The sequence below is a fragment of the Ostrinia furnacalis genome, unplaced genomic scaffold, assembly GCF_004193835.3.
Source record: "Ostrinia furnacalis isolate ACB-3 unplaced genomic scaffold, ASM419383v2 OfSCF1268, whole genome shotgun sequence".
NCBI lineage: Eukaryota > Metazoa > Arthropoda > Insecta > Lepidoptera > Crambidae > Ostrinia > Ostrinia furnacalis.
In genome coordinates, this window is record NW_021131507.1 from 1,120,856 (window position 1) to 1,137,912 (window position 17,057).

Genomic DNA, 17,057 nt, shown 5'->3' on the forward strand with positions numbered 1-17,057 from the left:
ATTTTTTTCAAACTTCTGCGTTGAGCCATTTACGAGATCTGGGACATCACAAAACATTACCCCAGCAAAATTCTGAATAACTTGAAAACCGGAACACGAACAAATTTTGCTATTCGTGGACAAATTACTACGCAACAAAAGCTATCTATCCATGTATTTGGTTCCGGGATAGAACGACTTTCAAAAAAAAATTTTGCCAGGGTAATGTTTCAAACATTACCCCAGCAATCTGTTTTTTCCTAATAACTTTAAAACTATAATTTGAACGAATTTTGCTATTAGTGGACAAATTTCTGCTCACGATGGACTAATTATCTGCTATACTCTCGACTCTCTAAAGCACAACATTTATAAAAATTTTGCTGCGGTAATGCACTCCCACCTTTGGTCCAACCAAACTCAAAGACAGGGGGGCGCTACCATCGTTCAACTATATGGTTTCCAACATGGAACTATAACAGGCAATGTAATTTAAAATTATTTAAGTTTTTAAGACCAGCATGAAGTGTCTTTTTAAGAAACTTGTGATTTCAAATTATCGGGGAATGGTGTCGACGACGACATTATAAAGGTAGCAGGAAGGCGCTGGACGCAGGCCGCTACCAACCGGGCAACATGGAAAGTATTGGGGGAGGCCTATGTTCAGCAGTGGACGTCCTATGGCTGAGATGATGATGATGATGGGGAATGGTGTAAGGAAACACGTCATAGTGGGGAATCATTTATTATCGTCTTTCCTTTCGGCGCGGCGGCGGCGCGCGCGGGCCCTGCGACGCGCGCATTCTTCGGGCCCGAACACGTGGCGTTTGAAGCCGGCCTGCCGCAGGATCTTGCGTATGCAGCCGGCTGAACACTTGTACCTGTTGACAAATATCATCATTAGGTCAAATCACTACATAGTATAAAACAAAATCGCTTCACGCAGTCTGTCCCTATGTATGCAGATCTTTAAAACTACGCAACGGATTTTGATACAGTTTTAGAGTGGTTCAAGAGGAAGGTGGAAACGATAAGTTGTCTCACTTTATTTCTTAACCATACAAGATATCGGAAAGCTAGTTGCTGATTCTGAAAGTGCTTCATGAGCTCTATCAAAAGGGATCAATGATAGGTTACAGAATAAATTGGATCTATCTTCTGAATATTCCAGCTTCCACCAATTTGGTTCTATGTATGTCATTTGTCACGTCAGTGAAGTATTGGTTGCATTACGTCGCGTCGCGTTCCGTCGCTCACCTAAGATAAGGGGTCAGTACTCGTGGTCTAACTCTATGTATACCTAGTAGAGGAAGCAGGAGTTGGGTGTAAGAGCGCTTTCACATTAGGGCGTTAGAAGCGCGGCAGCGGCGTTTTTGTAATGTGAAGGCATGCATCTGTTGTCATATACTTGTAGTATGAAATTTTCAGCAGCGCGTCTGTCGCGCTGCTAAATCGCCTAAATGTGAAAGCGCTCTAACAGCCTACTGGCTCACTTCTTGGCGACGTCGGCGATCCTAGAGTCAGGCTTGTCCGTGAACAGTTTAACTACCCTCAGCGCGGCGCGGGTCGCTAGACTAACTCACGTGTCATGTCATTTGTCCACATGTCACGTGGAGTATTGGTCACGGTACTTACTTCTTGGCGACGTCGGCGATCCTCGAGTCAGGCTTGTCAGGCGGTCGCATTATGTCACATGGCGTTCGTCGCTCACCTAGGACAGTAAAAAGCACTGACCCGTTGTCCTCTTGGCGACTTCAGTGTCTCTGGAGTCGAGCTTGTTCGTGAACAGCTTGACGACCCTCTCGACACGTGACCAAACTATGTACAGACTAGGTCACGTGTCATGTCATACGTCACGGGAAGTATTGGTCGCATTACGTCGCGTTCCATTCCACCTAGGATAACGGTGTGCAGTGCGAGTTTACATTGAACATCGTCGTTAATCTATGAAGATTTGAGTTCTTGAAAGTATCCGCTAGGGGCGCTGTACTATCTGTCATACATTTCATGTCATTTTTACGCAGTCGTTAGCGATGACGTTTGGTGTAAACTCGCACTACGCACCCGTGTGCGTCTGTGCTTAGGTACTTCTTGGCGACGTCGGCGATCCTGGAGTCAGGTTTGTCCGTGAACAGTTTAACTACTCTTTCGGCGCGGCGCGGGTCGGGGCGCGCGCGGCCGGCGGCCCGCGTCGCGCACGTGACCGAACTATGTCTCAACTAGGTCACGCGTCATGTCACTTGTCATACGTCATATGAAATCGGTCGCATTATGTCACATGGCGTACGTCGCTCACCTAGGACAACGCGTCAGTGCTTTTTTCTTGGCGACTTCAGTGTCTCTGGAGTCGGGCTTGTCTGTGAACAGTTTGACGATCCTCTCGAATTATGTATAGACTAGGTCACGTGTCATGTCAATGCCTGTGCGCAGAGTCTGCGTCAAACCCGTGGTTAAGCTCTGTATATCGCTACTACCTAGTAGGGAAAGAGGGAAGGGGGTGTATTAGCTTACTTCTTGGCGACGTCGGCGATCCTGGAGTCAGGCTTTTCCGTGAACAGTTTAACTACTCTTTCAGCGCGGCGCGGGTCGGGGCGCGCGCGCGGCCGGCGGCCCGCGACCGTGACCGAACTATGTATAGACCACGTAAGTAACTTGTCATGACATGTGAAATGTAGCTCGCATTACGTCGCGCCGTATTATGTCGCGTTCCGTCGCTCACCTAGTCGTCAGTGCTTACTTTTTGAAGGCTTCAGCGACTATGGAGTCGGGCTTGTCCGTAAACAGCTGGGTGACGCTCTCTACATTCTGCGTCAAACGTGGTTAATCTCTGTGTATCGCTGCTACCCATCGATTTGTAGAAAAAAATAGGAGGGGGGGGGGGGGCAAGATGGGGTGTGAAGAGTACAACAAGACTACTGGCTTACTTCTTGGCGACGTCGGCGATCCTCGAATCAGGCTTGTCCGTGAACAGTTTAACTACTCTTTCGGCGCGGCGCGGGTCGGGGCGCGCGCGCGGCCGGCGGCCCGCGACCGTGACCGAACTATGTATAGACCACGTAAGTAACTTGTCATGACATGTGAAGTGTTGCTCGCATTATGTCGCACCGTATTATGTCGCGTTCCGTCGCTCACCTAGTCGTCAGTGCTTACTTTTTGAAGGCTTCAGCGACTATGGAGTCGGGCTTGTCAGTAAACAGCTGGACGACATTCTCTGCGTGTACATTCTGCGTCAAACCGGTGGTTAAGCTCTGTATCGCTGCTATCGATTTGTAGAAAAAAGGGGCAAGGTGGGGTGTGTAATAGTCTACTGGCTTACTTCTTGGCGACGTCGGCGATCCTGGAGTCAGGCTTGTCCGTGAACAGTTTAACTACTCTTTCGGCTCGGCGCGGGTCGGGGCGCGCGCGCGGCCGGCGGCCCGCGTCTCGCACGTGACCGAACTCTGTCTCAACAACTAGATCACGTGTCATGCCACTTGTCACGTCATATGAAGTCAGTCGCATTATGTCACATGGCGTTCGTCGCTCACCTAGGACAACAATAATAGGGGGGGGGGGGGGCAAGATGGGGTGTGAAGAGTACAACAAGACTACTGGCTTACTTCTTGGCGACGTCGGCGATCCTCGAGTCAGGTTTATCCGTGAACAGTTTAACTACTCTTTCAGCGCGGCGCGGGTCGGGGCGCGCGCGCGGCCGGCGGCCCGCGTCCCGCACGTGACCGAACTGTGTATAGACTAGGTCACGTGTCATGTCACTGTCATACGTCACATGGAGTGTTTGCATTATGTTGCTCATTTAGGAAAAATTGTGCAGTGCGAGTTTACATTGAACGTCATCATTAGCGAATGCGTTAAAAAAATCTTTTAGCTCTTGAAAGTATCCGCTAGGGACGTTGTTTGGTGTAAACTTGCACTAAGAACACGAGGCTTACTTCTTGGCGACGTCAGCGACAGTAGTTGGGCTTGTCCGTAAACAGCTGGACGTCGCTCTCTGCGCCTACATTTTGCGTCATACCCGTGGTCTAACTATGTATCGCTAATACCTAGTAGAGGAAGTCTGTAAAGGGAGGGGCTTTAGCCTACTGGCTTACTTTTTAGCGACGCTCTCTGCGCACACATTCTGCGTCAAATCCGTGCATATCTGCATCTTTCTGTGAAGGGGGTGTAATAGTCTACTGGCTTACTTCTTGGCGACGTCGGCGATCCTGGAGTCAGGTTTATCCGTGAACAGTTTAACTACTTTCTCAGCGCGGCGCGGGTCGGGGCGCGCGCGGCCGGCGGCCTTCGTCGCGCACGTGACCGAACTATGTATAGACTAGGTCACGTGTCATGTCACTTGTAATACGTCACGTGTAATGTTGGTCGCATTACGTTGCGTTTAGTTCTGTCGCTCATCTAGGACAACGGATCTAAAAGCTGCGCTCGTAATATTGGCGGAACAGTGTGCCCTCAGTGGCGAAAAAACGCAAGTTCATCGCCAACAAAAAGAAGGACAACGGGTCACTTGGAGACTTCAGCGACTGGAGTCGGGCTTGTCCGACAACAGCTGGACAAAGCTCTCGTCGCTGCTACCTAGTAGAGAAAGGGTAAGGGGGTATAACTGACTACTGGCTTACTTCTTGGCGACGTCGGCGATCCTGGAGTCAGGCTTGTCGGTGAACAGTTTAACTACTTTCTCGGCGCGGCGCGGGTCGGGGCGCGCGCGCGGCCGTCGGCCTCCGTCGCGCACGTGACCGAACTCCGAGTAGCGCTGCACCCAGCGACGCACCACGCCACGCTGGGGATATAGACGTTGTTAGTTTTAGATAAAGCCTGGTCTGCGAGCACGTAGAATTTTGTCCAATGACCCCAAGCTACCCATCCTTATCGCTCGCGCGTAATTAATAATTATATTGCTATCGCGACTGTGCGACGGGCGCCCGCAGTGAGTGTGCGAGCGCAACAGCAATATAATTACGCGCGAGCGATAAGGATGGGTAGCTTGGGGTCATTGGACAAAATTCTACGTGCTCGCAGACCAGACTACAGGGTGACTTTTGTATCAGTATCCAAATTTTAATATAATAATCTATGAAGCGAAAGACAAAACACGTATTTTTTATTTTTGTATCGTCCAGTACAAAAATGTCAAAATAAAGCACCCAGAAACAGTCTGAAAAAACACTTACACCGTGGTCACGGCTCACTCGCTTACGCACGCACACACGTACGCGCCTGCCCGCGCCGCATTTCATTCATTGCGATACGATTTATAAGTTGTCGATTTTCCCTTCATACTTTCACGGGCTTAGGACCGTCAAAATGCAAAAGATTTCAAAGTGGTAATTAGTTTTAATTAAACAGACTTACTAATTTATGGTAGAAAAATTAAATACCTACGACAATAATTACGCTATCAAAAAGAAAATAAAATCACCGAGAGCGGTAACACTACTTTTCTTGTGTACCTATTCGGGGGTATTTATCGTTATTTTCATGTGCAATAATTGAGATTGCTTACCAAACCTACCTAACCTAACAACAAACTAACAAATTATGAGTAGTTATTTTAATAATTGCCCAAAGTGCATACCATTTTTCTCCAGACAGACTTGCACGCTTTTGTACATTGTCTTTGAGTTTATTTAAAACTACAGTGTCATTTCGCACTTCGCGTCTCGTGTAGGTACTTACCTACTTGCTCGCGGATCTCGCTTCAGTTTGCCGCTAAAATCGTTCACCGGTTTGGCACTGTTGGGTTTAGTCCTTGGTTACGAAGTCGAGGTATTCCTCTGGGCCCGGTTCAAACTCTCTCCACTTAAAATGTAGCACCGAATCATTTCATAACACTCGCGCTGCGAATACATCGTTACGTTGACCGCACGACGGAACGATCGGCGCGCGCAGTGATACGCGCGTCTCGTAATGGGTTGCGCGGGCGACTGATTGAAGCGCCGCGCGGCCAGGCCGGCCGGTCGAGCGTTGCCACACGTTGCCAGCTCTCCGCTCGACCAGCTCTCCCGCAAAATGTTTACGCGCTAAGCGCGGTAACCACACTACGTGATTAATTGGTTAGGAAAAAAATAGTTGATGTTAAAATTTGACCTACCTATTTTTTATTAAAAATGTCATCTATAAACGATACCTAATGTCAGGAAAAAATTTGGATACTGATACAAAAGTCACCCTGTATAGAAGGTTTTAAATTAGAATCAAATGGCAATGCCAGATTTTGTTTTTTGATTACAAAATAGTGTAATAAACCAAACTTACTATGACATGTATACCTCTAAACTCAGTCTGAACTGAGTTACGAGCGTTAGAAGTTTAATGATTTTACATATCAGGTTTGCCTTTTGCGCGCAAGTTTTGTAAGAAATTGCAACAAAATAGTGACATTGTATGTGTAAACAAACAATTTCCGGAATTGTCTTTTACACTGCGTCTCTAGTCCGAAACTAAGCAAAGCTTGTACTATGGGTAGACAAGGGATATAAACATTTAAAATGCGCCTGAGTTTACCGACTTTTAGTTGGTAGTTGGTAGGACTGATAGTTGGGCCTGATTTTAAATTTTTATGAAAATTGACCGATATCAAATCGGTGTAATATGCGCACTTCATGATTAACAGCCCGACTCAACTATCGGCCAACTAAAAGTCAGTAGTCTGCGTCTAGGCTAAATGTCTGTTCCCGTTGGTGTTATAAAACTTACGAGCATTCCAAGCTGATCAGCTATTTGGGGGATATTCTTGCCTTGCTTGTGCAGTTCGACTATCTGAAGCCTCTCCTCCATAGAAGCATGTCTGTAATTGTCATAAAAAAATATGCATGAGCACAGAAAAAAACTAACACACTATTTAAAACACTTTTCATTAAATTATCAGATGGGTGCAGATCACTTCTAGTTCTGATCTTAGACCATCTTCTTTTATTTGAAATTAAAATATGGGTGGTGCATTTCAATCATTGACCGTTTTAGCAGTTTAAGCGTCCAAAATGAGAGCGAAGAGATCTTTTGAGTTGTATCATTCGATTTTGTGATAAGAAGTTTTTTTATTAACAATGCCAAAAACGGGACGATTCCCACCTTTCGTTCCCACCGCTGCAAACCCTGTGTAGCCAGGATCTACAGCTTGACCGCCAATAAAAACTCAACCAGTGAAGGTCAAGTTTGTCCCGGGGGAAAGTTAAGTGTCATTGGACCCGCATCGAAATTAATCAGAAGAACATAGGAGGAGTTCGAAGTAAGGTTCGACTTCCCTCCAGTGACAGGTGACAAAACAAAGTTTTAAGAAACAATGCGGAAAGTAAATAAAACCAAAACTCTCTTTACTTACGGCGCTACTATCCGCCCTGGGTTTTCATTTACGAAATAACTGGTACTACTACTTCTAATATCATTATTTACATTAGATGGCTCGTCCGAGCACGATCCCTCCGATTTCTGCGAGTCATTGAAATTCTGGTTTCCTCTGTCAATCTTTTTCACAGGCGTCGGCGACTGACTATTAGCTTCCGACTGTGAATCTTCGCTTCTAAAATACCCTTTTTTTGACAAATTCTTGACAGGTATATTCGCGCCGTTTATGTCGTTTTTCTCTGGATTTTTACTTGAATCTTCGCTGATATAGTTGCTAGCTATACTATCTTCCACGTTTGTGTGCAGTTGTAACTGAAGGTATTCGGAGACGTCTCCATCGAGGTTGTGAAGGTCCTGGCTTGGAGGTTGTGGGTCTCTAATGATATCTGGTGGATCGTTAATGTGTGGTAGGGCCTGGTCACTTGGTGGAGGCTCGTCTGACCTCGTTAGCAACGTGTGGAGAACGCCTAGGTTTACTTCTGTGTGCTCTGGTACCACCTAGAAAGGGTGGTTGGTAGAATTAGATTGAGCGGTAAAATGTAGGGCTGGTTTTAGTGTCACGCGGACTGTGAGTGCGGATCTCTCCGCACAGCCGATCTGTATGAACTGCTAGGGAGCGAGCGGTTCCTCCGGACCGCATTACTCTAAAACGCTCCCTAGAAGTTCATACAGATTGGCCGTCCGGAGCGGGTCCGCACCGGACGGTCCGCGTGACAATAAAACCAGCCTAGGTATTATATTAAACAACATTGACATACTTTTTATGAGATTTCAAAATATGATTTCTCCACAAATTTTAAGGCTCGGCCAAATAGAACGCGTACCTGTCGCGGCGTTAAGGACGAAGAACATTTATCCACCCGGAAACGAATCATAACCATATCAACTCGAAGCGGTCAGTATTCTTTGTATGAAACTCCATACTGTAACGCACTTATCCGCACCGTAATGTAAACGCCTCAGTTGACAGCGCGGCGAAAGACGATACGGTGTTGATCCCTTTCCGGGTTGATAAGTGTGCTATGACTAGACATCGGATTATATGCATTTGCATTATTGCATATGCAAACGCATATAATGCTATTTTTATAGCGTTATTGCATATTTTGGTACTTTTTCATTGACAGTGCTTATTTTAGTATTTATACGTGTTAGACGTGTTGTACTTCGCCGCCGTCCCCACTCCAAACATCAACACATCGCCCTCGCACGCACTGCGAGAGCGCATTGAGAGCGATCCGTACCAGTGTTGCCAGTCGGGTCTTGTCAGAAATTACCAGAAATATAAAAAAATGTAACCGTTTTGAATAAAAAGTAACCTTCATACGGGGGGGGGGTTGCGGAGCGAAAATGAATGACTTTTCCATGAAGACCGAAAAGTGACCGGTCGTATAAAAACGTTTCCTGGATTTGCGTTTTATTACCAATAAGTACCTATATAATTAATTAATTATGTATTGTGAAAATAAAGTTAATTCTAATAATGTTTTTTTGATTGTGCATATTTAGTGCATATTTCGCCCTTTTTTAGTGCATATTTGCATGCATATTTTAGCATTTTGATAGTGCATATAATCCGATGTCTAGCTATGACATTTATAGCGTTAACAAGATTGCAGAGCGATGCGTGGAAATATCTGCCGTTAATATCTTGTCGGCCGTTTGGTGTAGTGGTTCGAAACGGACTACTATGCCGGAGGTAGCGGGTTCGATTCCCGCACAGTACAAACATTTGTGTGCATGAACATATTTGTTTTATTGGACTGGGTATTTTCTATGTATAATAAGTATGTATTTCCAAAAAAAAGTATTTAAGTATGTTTATTCCCATAGTACAAGCTTTGCTTAGTTTGGGACTAGAAGCGCAGTGTAAAATGTCCAAGGATATTTATTTTATTAATTATCTATATTCTGCCAACACAATTCGGCGCTATAGCGCGACGTCAGGTTTGGCGAAACCTTTAATTAATTAACATTTTCAGAATGTAAAATAATACCTGTGATCCCCCAGGGGCGGTCGCAGGCAAGTCCTGGTAGCTTCTGTACGGGTCTGAGATTTCGTCGTCAACAGCAGTCTTCATATTCAAGTTCAAACTGTCGACAAAATGCCAGTATGTTAGTTAGTCTTACATTTAGTTTAAGTTTCAGATTAGGAATTTCTGTATTCTTCTTGTAAGTAAATGTAATTCTTTTCGACAAAAATGGATAGCCTAACCCCGTAGACAAGTAGCCAAACGTGACAGTTGTAACTTCGTTCCGGCATTTTGTGTTTGTATGACGTTACTTCGTCCCGTGAAGGGATCTAAAAGTGCCATTTGTTTAGCTAGAGCCCCTGTTGAAATTTCGTCACGAATTAGAAAATGGTCCCATTCGCAATTTGTCTCATTCGCAAAATTGTCACACTTGTTTAACATTTTGAACTTAAGTTGAACTATTGTTTCAAAAATGTTAGGCTTTAACTTTTATATGAGTGTGACCATTTTGCCATTAGGACCAAATACGAATGGACCGTTTTTGAATTTGTGACGAAATACGAATGGGAATGGGACGGTCTGCGCCAAACTCCTTTTGTAGACAACTTACGGATAGTTGGCATCGTTGTCTACGGCCATCTCGATCTCTATGGTCTCCTGTTTGAGCGGCGGTAGGAGCTGCACCGCCTCGCCCTTCGGCCTTTTGTGCCGGGCTATCATCAAGGGCTTCTCGGACTTTATCCATTACTATACTAAGAAAACTACCAGTAAGACGTACTCAGCCGCTAGCAATTCCCAAAGTTAACACAAATTATCGCCTCAACTCTTTTTTTATTCGTGCGAGTAAAATTTTTTAACGATATATCAAAAAAATATAGTGATCTAGAATTATTTCGAACGAAACCCACTACTATAAATAAATTATTCAATTCAATTTTTTTCGACTCCCACTCCAGCGGCGCTTAAAAAGTATTGTTGACTGTTAAGTTTTCACTTGTAAATTATATAAATGTCTGCTATGGCATATGGTCTATTTGCATCTTAACTTCCATTTGCGATTACCTTTAAATTGCTAAGCAGATACATAATTTAAGGTCCCATTATTTGTATTGTATTGCTGTTGGTTTTCCGAATAAAATAAAATAAAAATAAATAAATACGGCGGTCCAGTTTTGCGGCAACCTAAACTGGATTGCTGTGGGAGCGAGCCTAATTCAGAGGCCAAGGTGCACGGCCTTAGTGCGACTTCGACATCCATCTAAGCGCTCTAGCGCTGCACGTTTTAAGTTTTGTTAGACAGAACTAATGCAGCAGCTACATCGAACTTTAGTTTCAATTCTTTCCAAAATGGGGCAAGAATCTTGCGATAGCTTCTCTATCCTACTAATATTATAAATGCGAAAGTTTGGATGTCTGGAGCGAAAAAAGGAAAAGTGTCGGGGGGATGATTTTTTCTATAGAATTTGACAACAGCGGCGGAGCGGTGCACAGCGGAGCAGTGTGGAGCGTAGAGGAGATGTGGAAATTATGAAATCCGATTAGTTAGTCAGAACACTTCTCCGCTCCGCTCTGTCTAGGTGGAAAATGGACCTACTAAGTACTGACTTGGTGGAAACTGGACCTATTAAATTGCTGTCGCGACTGTGCGACGGGCGCCCGCAGTGAGTGTGCGAGCGCAACAGCAATATAATTACGCGCGAGCGATAAGGATGGGTAGCTTGGGGTCATTGGACAAAATTCTACGAGCTCGCAGACCCGACTATAGTCAGAACACTTCTCCGCTCCGCTCTGTCTTGGTGGAAACTGGACCTACTAACTCATGTTCTTACAAAACTTACGGGTAATTGGCGCCACTGTCGTTGTCTACTGCCATCTCGATCTCTATGGTCTCCTGTTTCAGAGGCGGTAGCAGCTGCACCGCCTCGCGCTTCGGTCTTTTGTGCCGGGCTAGCATCAGGGCCTCTCGGACTTTGTCCATTATTATTCGTATTTCATCCTGGAAAAGACATGAAAAATAAAAATAAAAGCCACGATAGCCGAACGGTAAAGGGGCTAGCGTGATATCCGGGGAACGCGGGTTCGAACCGCCGCTCGATTATTGTAATAACCCACTAAACGAGCAACGAGCGTAACACGAGCATATTTACGGGACTATTAGTAATTTGTGCAATACACATTATTAATATTCTTTAAAAAAATCTAGTACTACTGCACAGATGGTCATGATTTGAGATATATCTTTGTTAGTTTGTAATACTTATCGAGAGCAAGAGGATGAAAATGTAAATTACAATAACTTGAAGAAATCGAACTGCCTAAGGCGGGAATCGAATCTACGAACGCGGGTTCATCCAGTGACTAACGGCCGAATACTGAAACGCCATTTGAATATTTGACGGCTTCTCAAATAGTTAAGCAGCTCCTAAACTTACATTTCGCATACTCAAAACAATATCTGAGCAGTTCTCAATTTTTAAGCACCTCTCAAATTAAGTTGCACTCAAACGCCACTTAAATGAATTTTCGCATACTGAAACGCCATTCAACGCTAAGCATTACTCAAACAACTGTCAAATCGTCTTAAGCAGCTGTTAAATTTGAGAGTGCTTGCGCGGTATCTTAAATCCTATTGTTATACCTAAAACGACCTAAATAGTGGTAAATAATGTGTGTCATCGTTATCATTTCTTTCGAGCCTCGAGGAAATACCTAGATCTAATCGCAGGAACGCAATAAGGCTGAACGCTATTGAAAAATATTATTATAATGACATGCAATTCCGAGCGAGGTTCCGCGTCTCTAAAGAAACGGTGTTGTTTCTGGATTCATAATTTGGAAGCTCTTTGAAACCCCTCACCAAATGCCATACAACCAGTGGACCAAATACTTATTATAACCCTACTGTTCTACGCAACGGGAAGTTATGAACGTGTACTAGGTGATATCTTCCACATCTAACAGCCAACTGTGCATCGTATAGTGCACGAAGTAACAACCAAAATAGCTGCTATGAAATCGCTTTACATAAACATGCCTATTTCTGAGGATTAAGGGGACATCGCATAGCAGCATTTCCAAGAGTTGTTGATTTGTCAATTTGATGCTCTGTCAGTCAACAATGATAAATGTCAATTGTGGTTACGTTTCGGTCCACGATCGCCATTTAATAGATTTCAACAATAAAAAGTATCATATTTAAAATATTTTTTTTAAATAAATAAAAATGCAAGCATTATTATTTTTATATGATAAAACGAGATTTATATATAATAGAAACTAAAAATAAACTGTTCTATGTTAAGTTGATTGAGTAATTTCCATAAAAGACAATACATAACCAAACGATGCTGCGTGTAATGGATAAAAGACGTAAAGTTATCATTTGTGTAAATGAAAACATACTTTTTTTGGTAAATGTTGCCATTATGTAAACATTTGAGAGCTGCTTAGCTGATCACGGCTTCAAATCCGTTGAGTAGCGTTTGAGAATACCATTTAAAATTGAAGGATACTTAAATTTAGGAGCCCGTCAGCTGACTGACAGATTTAAGTAGTGTTTCAGTATTCGGCCGTAAGTAGCTCAGATGGAAGAGCAGTCGCCAATTATTTATAATTTACAATTTAGTTTGAGATAGGTGACCCTCTCGGCACGTGACCGAACTATGTATAGACTAGGTCACGTGTCATGTCAATGTCTGTGCGCAGTCTTATCTATGGAGAGATATACTGTCACCGCCATAACTGCGCCATAGCATACCTCTGCACTATGCGGCGGCGCGCGTAGCACGTAGTGGTGTGCGTGCAGGCCGCGCGCATCGCACGTGCCGCACGTGCGTACCAGGCATTGCACGCATATGAACACGAACCTGGAAACACAGTTGTTTATTTATAAGGAGGATGCGTTAGTAATTTGTAGAGCACTTACTAATAATAATTAATCGACTATCATTAACCCTTCCAATAAGGATGTTTTCTGGGTAAAAAATAAATAGTTTGAATTAGTCCGTCAGTTGACTAAAGCCTGGTCCGTGAGCACGTAGAATTTTGTCCAATGACCCCAAGCTACCCATCCTTATCGCTCGCGCGTAATTATGTTGCTGTCGCGCTCGCACACTCACTGCGGGCGCCCGTCGCACAGTCGCGACAGCAATATAATTACGCGCGAGCGATATGGATGGGTAGCTTGGGGTCATTGGACAAAATTCTACGTGCTCACGGACCAGACTATAATCAAAAAATACCTACTCGACACCTATATTTCACTTTTTCAAACCAATGAAAATTGAAAGAGGTAAAGCCCGCCAAAGACAAAAGTTCATAAGAAAAGGCCCGTAACGTTCGCGTCAAGGCGTGCTTAAAAGTGTAGCACTTTGTGACGTCACGCGGAACTTCAACGCACCATAACTTCTTAATTACTTGTCTGACTGACAAGTGTCTAGTATTTTCTGATAATGTAATTGACGAACTGAGTTTTTTTTAGGAAACTAGCCTATGAGCCCTATCGTTTTTATACTTCTTAATAGTTGGCACTGGCGATTGCCATGACCCTACTCTACAGTGGCGCCATCTGGTATCGATAGTCACCGCTGCAGCGCTCACCAGTTGGCGCCACTGTCTTTGCCACTAGCAAGTGATAGTGACCTTACTCTACATTGGTGCCAACTGATTAGCGCTACAGCGATAGCCTACATGAAGTAAAACTATATTGCTTTTCAGCAAAGCGAAGAGAAGAGATGTATGATCGATCAGACTTCCGGACTTATTCATAATAAATTTATATTGTCATTTTTAAAATAGGAAAATTCATAAAAATATTAGATTTAACTGATACACATAGAGTAAGGGACAAAAAAATATAATCAGAAATAAAGAACATAACAAACATAATTGCATCAATTACCAATGCATCAACATAAACACAAATGATAACTTTCAATGCTTACAATACGTTTAGTATCCAAACAAAACACGCGCGCGGGAGGCCGGCGTAAATAATATGCGGACTACGACTCTCAAAGGACATTGTCAGAAATCGCCTAAAAACCGCCCAAAAACATTAACCCATCATAATTATTTTCTAATTTTTTTAATACATTAAGCACCCTTTCATTCTAATGGACACTTAAGCATTGAAAAATTAAATAAATAAGTCTTTTAACGTTTATTCTATAATACTATTACAACTTCCGGACGTTTTGGTGCGTGGCATGGTCTAAAACCTATCAAGTTCCATAATTTTTGCCGATAAAATCTGTACGAGGCATTACCGTACTTTATTGCTGGGAGTCCATGTATAGTGATGTTCCTGCGGCCATCATAGACAATAAAATATCGATTTTGAAAATAAAATAAATCGATTAAACTGCTTTGAAGACTAGATTTGCGTTAAAAGCTAAAAAGATATTGACAGTATTACAAGAAGCTATCTAAAGTGTCCAACTGGTCGAAGGTCGTAAATAAAATAAAAATAATTAGGACCATAAACTGATATTCATGGTATCATAACTGTAAAAGTGTCAGAATCCGATGTTGAATCCAATGCCAGTTGAAGTGAGAGAAACATATATCAACCTACCTAGTATAAATAAATAAATAAAAATAAATAAAAAATGTATTTATTGCCTTCGAACCATTAGACATAGGTAGGTACAGTCAGTTAGACTTACAACTAATAAGTACACCGAAGGCAATTGGACCTGGCTCAGTATACGTTGTAAGGACAGATCCTTGCAACACTGGTTTTCAGCCATGCCCAATTCTCTAGGATGTTGAGCGAGAATAAAGTTATGAGGGCTTAAGAAATAATTATAAACTTTGAAACAATTATAAACTTTAAAGGAAAAAAAATGTTTGCAATCTAAATTACCTATTTATACATAAAGCATACCTGTAAAAAAACGAAAATGTACGCCTTCTGTGCCATTACCCAATACACTATAACCGTGTGTGTGTTTGTGTGTGTGGGTGTGTGTGTGTTTGTGTGTGTGTGTGTGTGTGTGTGTGTGTGTGTGTGTGTGTGTGTGTGTGTGAGTGTAGTGTGTAGACTATTTGAAAAAATCCTTAAGGGGCTATAATTTGGAATATCCACTAATTAAGCTCTCTGCTGCCAATTGCCTTTCTTTTAGAGCCACTTTGTATTTCATTTTAAAGGTAGCAATACTCATTTTTACTTTCATAGGCGGCGGTAAGTCATTCCATATATTAGCAGCAGCGAACTTAAAAGAGCCACGAAATCGAGAAGAGCAATGTTGAGGTATTTTTAATCTGTTTTGAATAGCTGTTCGAAGACTTCTTAGTGCACTGTCTTTTACCCAGTGAAGTTTTTCGTACAGTATATTCGGGCTTTTTGTTCCATATTGTCCTGTGGACCATGCAGGCAAACTGCAGTTCCCTACGAGCCTTCATATTTAGTATCCCTTTACTGTTAGGTATGGGGTTATATGCTCCCTTCGAGGTACATCAAAACAAAACCGTATGCAAGCGTTTTGTACCCTTTGAATATCTTATTCAGTGCTGACATTTAGTTTGGGACCAATTACTGAGCCGCAATAGTTAAAAGGGGAGAGCACGAGTAAGTCAGTGAGCATTAAGCGCAGCTCTTCTTTTAGAAATGGTCTTATTTTATAAAGAGTCTTGAGTTTAAAGAAGGCATTCCTGATTTTTTCGTTTACGTGTTCAATGAATTTCTGCTCTCCATCTAGAAGCAGACCCAATTTGCGAGCACATTTTACTTTATCCAAGACTATATTATTAATGGAAACTTCAATGTTACAATCCAGGACCTTCCTTATTTGGTGTTTAGTTCCTAGGATAAGTACTTGTGACTTAGAAGGGTTTAGTACCAGTGAGTTCCTTTCTGACCAAAGATAGATGTTTTTTAGATCCTCATTTACTTTTTCAACAGCCTCAGTGGTGTCATTACTTTTAAAAGAATAGTACACTTGTGTGTCGTCTGCATACAAGTGGTATTTACAGGATTGTATACACTGTGGGAGATCAGCAGTAAAAATGGAAAATAAGATAGGGCTCAGTATAGAACCTTGTGGCACGCCTCGCCCGACTACCTTAGGGGATGAGAAACTATCTACACCGTCATCTCTAGTAATAGCAACCGTCTGTTCCCTGTTAACCAAGTATGACTCGAACCACTTGCATGTGTTAGGTGAAAACCCATAGTGTGACAGTTTTGCCAGTAGGAGTCGAGGGTGCAGGCAGTCAAATGCCCTAGAATAATCTAACAATACTAGTATGCTGCTCAGTCAAGTCAATGCCAAGTCCGAAGCCTCAGTAAGGTCGTCAGTAACGTGGAGTAACGCGGTTTCAGTACCGTGTCCCCGTCGGAAACCAGACTGGAATTTAGGGATTATATCATAGTTGCCAGTCACTCATAATCTATGCCAATGAGGGTTTTCGCGATTGAAAAATCCGCCAGATGGCAATACGTAGACGTGAGGTCAAAATGCTGCATGATTGGTTATTTTTGACATGACATTGACAGATATGTCAAAATCCACCAATCATGCAGCATTTGGACCTCGCGTCTACGTATTGCCATCTCGCGGATTTTTCAATCGCGAAAACCCTCATTCATAGCACATGTATAATAATAGACCAAATGAACTTTTATAGATTGTGAAAGAGAAGATANCCTTAGGGGACGAGAAACTATCTACACCGTCATCTCCAGTAATAGCAACCGTCTGTTCCCTGTTAACCAAGTATGACTCGAACCACTTGCATGTGTTAGGTGAAAACCCATAGTGTGAC

At 43.0% G+C, this 17,057-nt stretch overlaps 1 protein-coding gene across 1 annotated transcript; it reads right to left on the reverse strand.

Annotated features, from left to right (window-relative positions):
• Positions 1-708: 708 nt before the first annotated feature.
• Positions 709-10,036, reverse strand: LOC114352156 (uncharacterized). Its single transcript, XM_028303635.1, has 6 exons — positions 9,901-10,036; positions 9,315-9,411; positions 7,295-7,815; positions 6,670-6,760; positions 4,593-4,753; positions 709-860 (listed from the first exon to the last, which is right to left on the reverse strand). Exons 1-6 carry the CDS (start codon positions 10,008-10,010, stop codon positions 719-721), a joined length of 1,122 nt encoding a protein of 373 aa, XP_028159436.1. The 5' UTR covers positions 10,011-10,036; the 3' UTR covers positions 709-718.
• Positions 10,037-17,057: the final 7,021 nt, after the last annotated feature.

Bases quoted from the DNA above. Each gene is read 5' to 3' on its own strand.
- LOC114352156 (XM_028303635.1), bottom strand. From the start codon at position 10,010: ATGATAGCCCGGCACAAAAGGCCGAAGGGCGAGGCGGTGCAGCTCCTA. The intron at 9,412-9,900 runs GTAAGTTGTCTA...TTTTGTCGACAG, and splicing joins GACAACGATGCCAACTATCC to TTTGAACTTGAATATGAAGA. The intron at 7,816-9,314 runs GTATTATTTTAC...CACCCTTTCTAG, and splicing joins CCGCCCCTGGGGGATCACAG to GTGGTACCAGAGCACACAGA.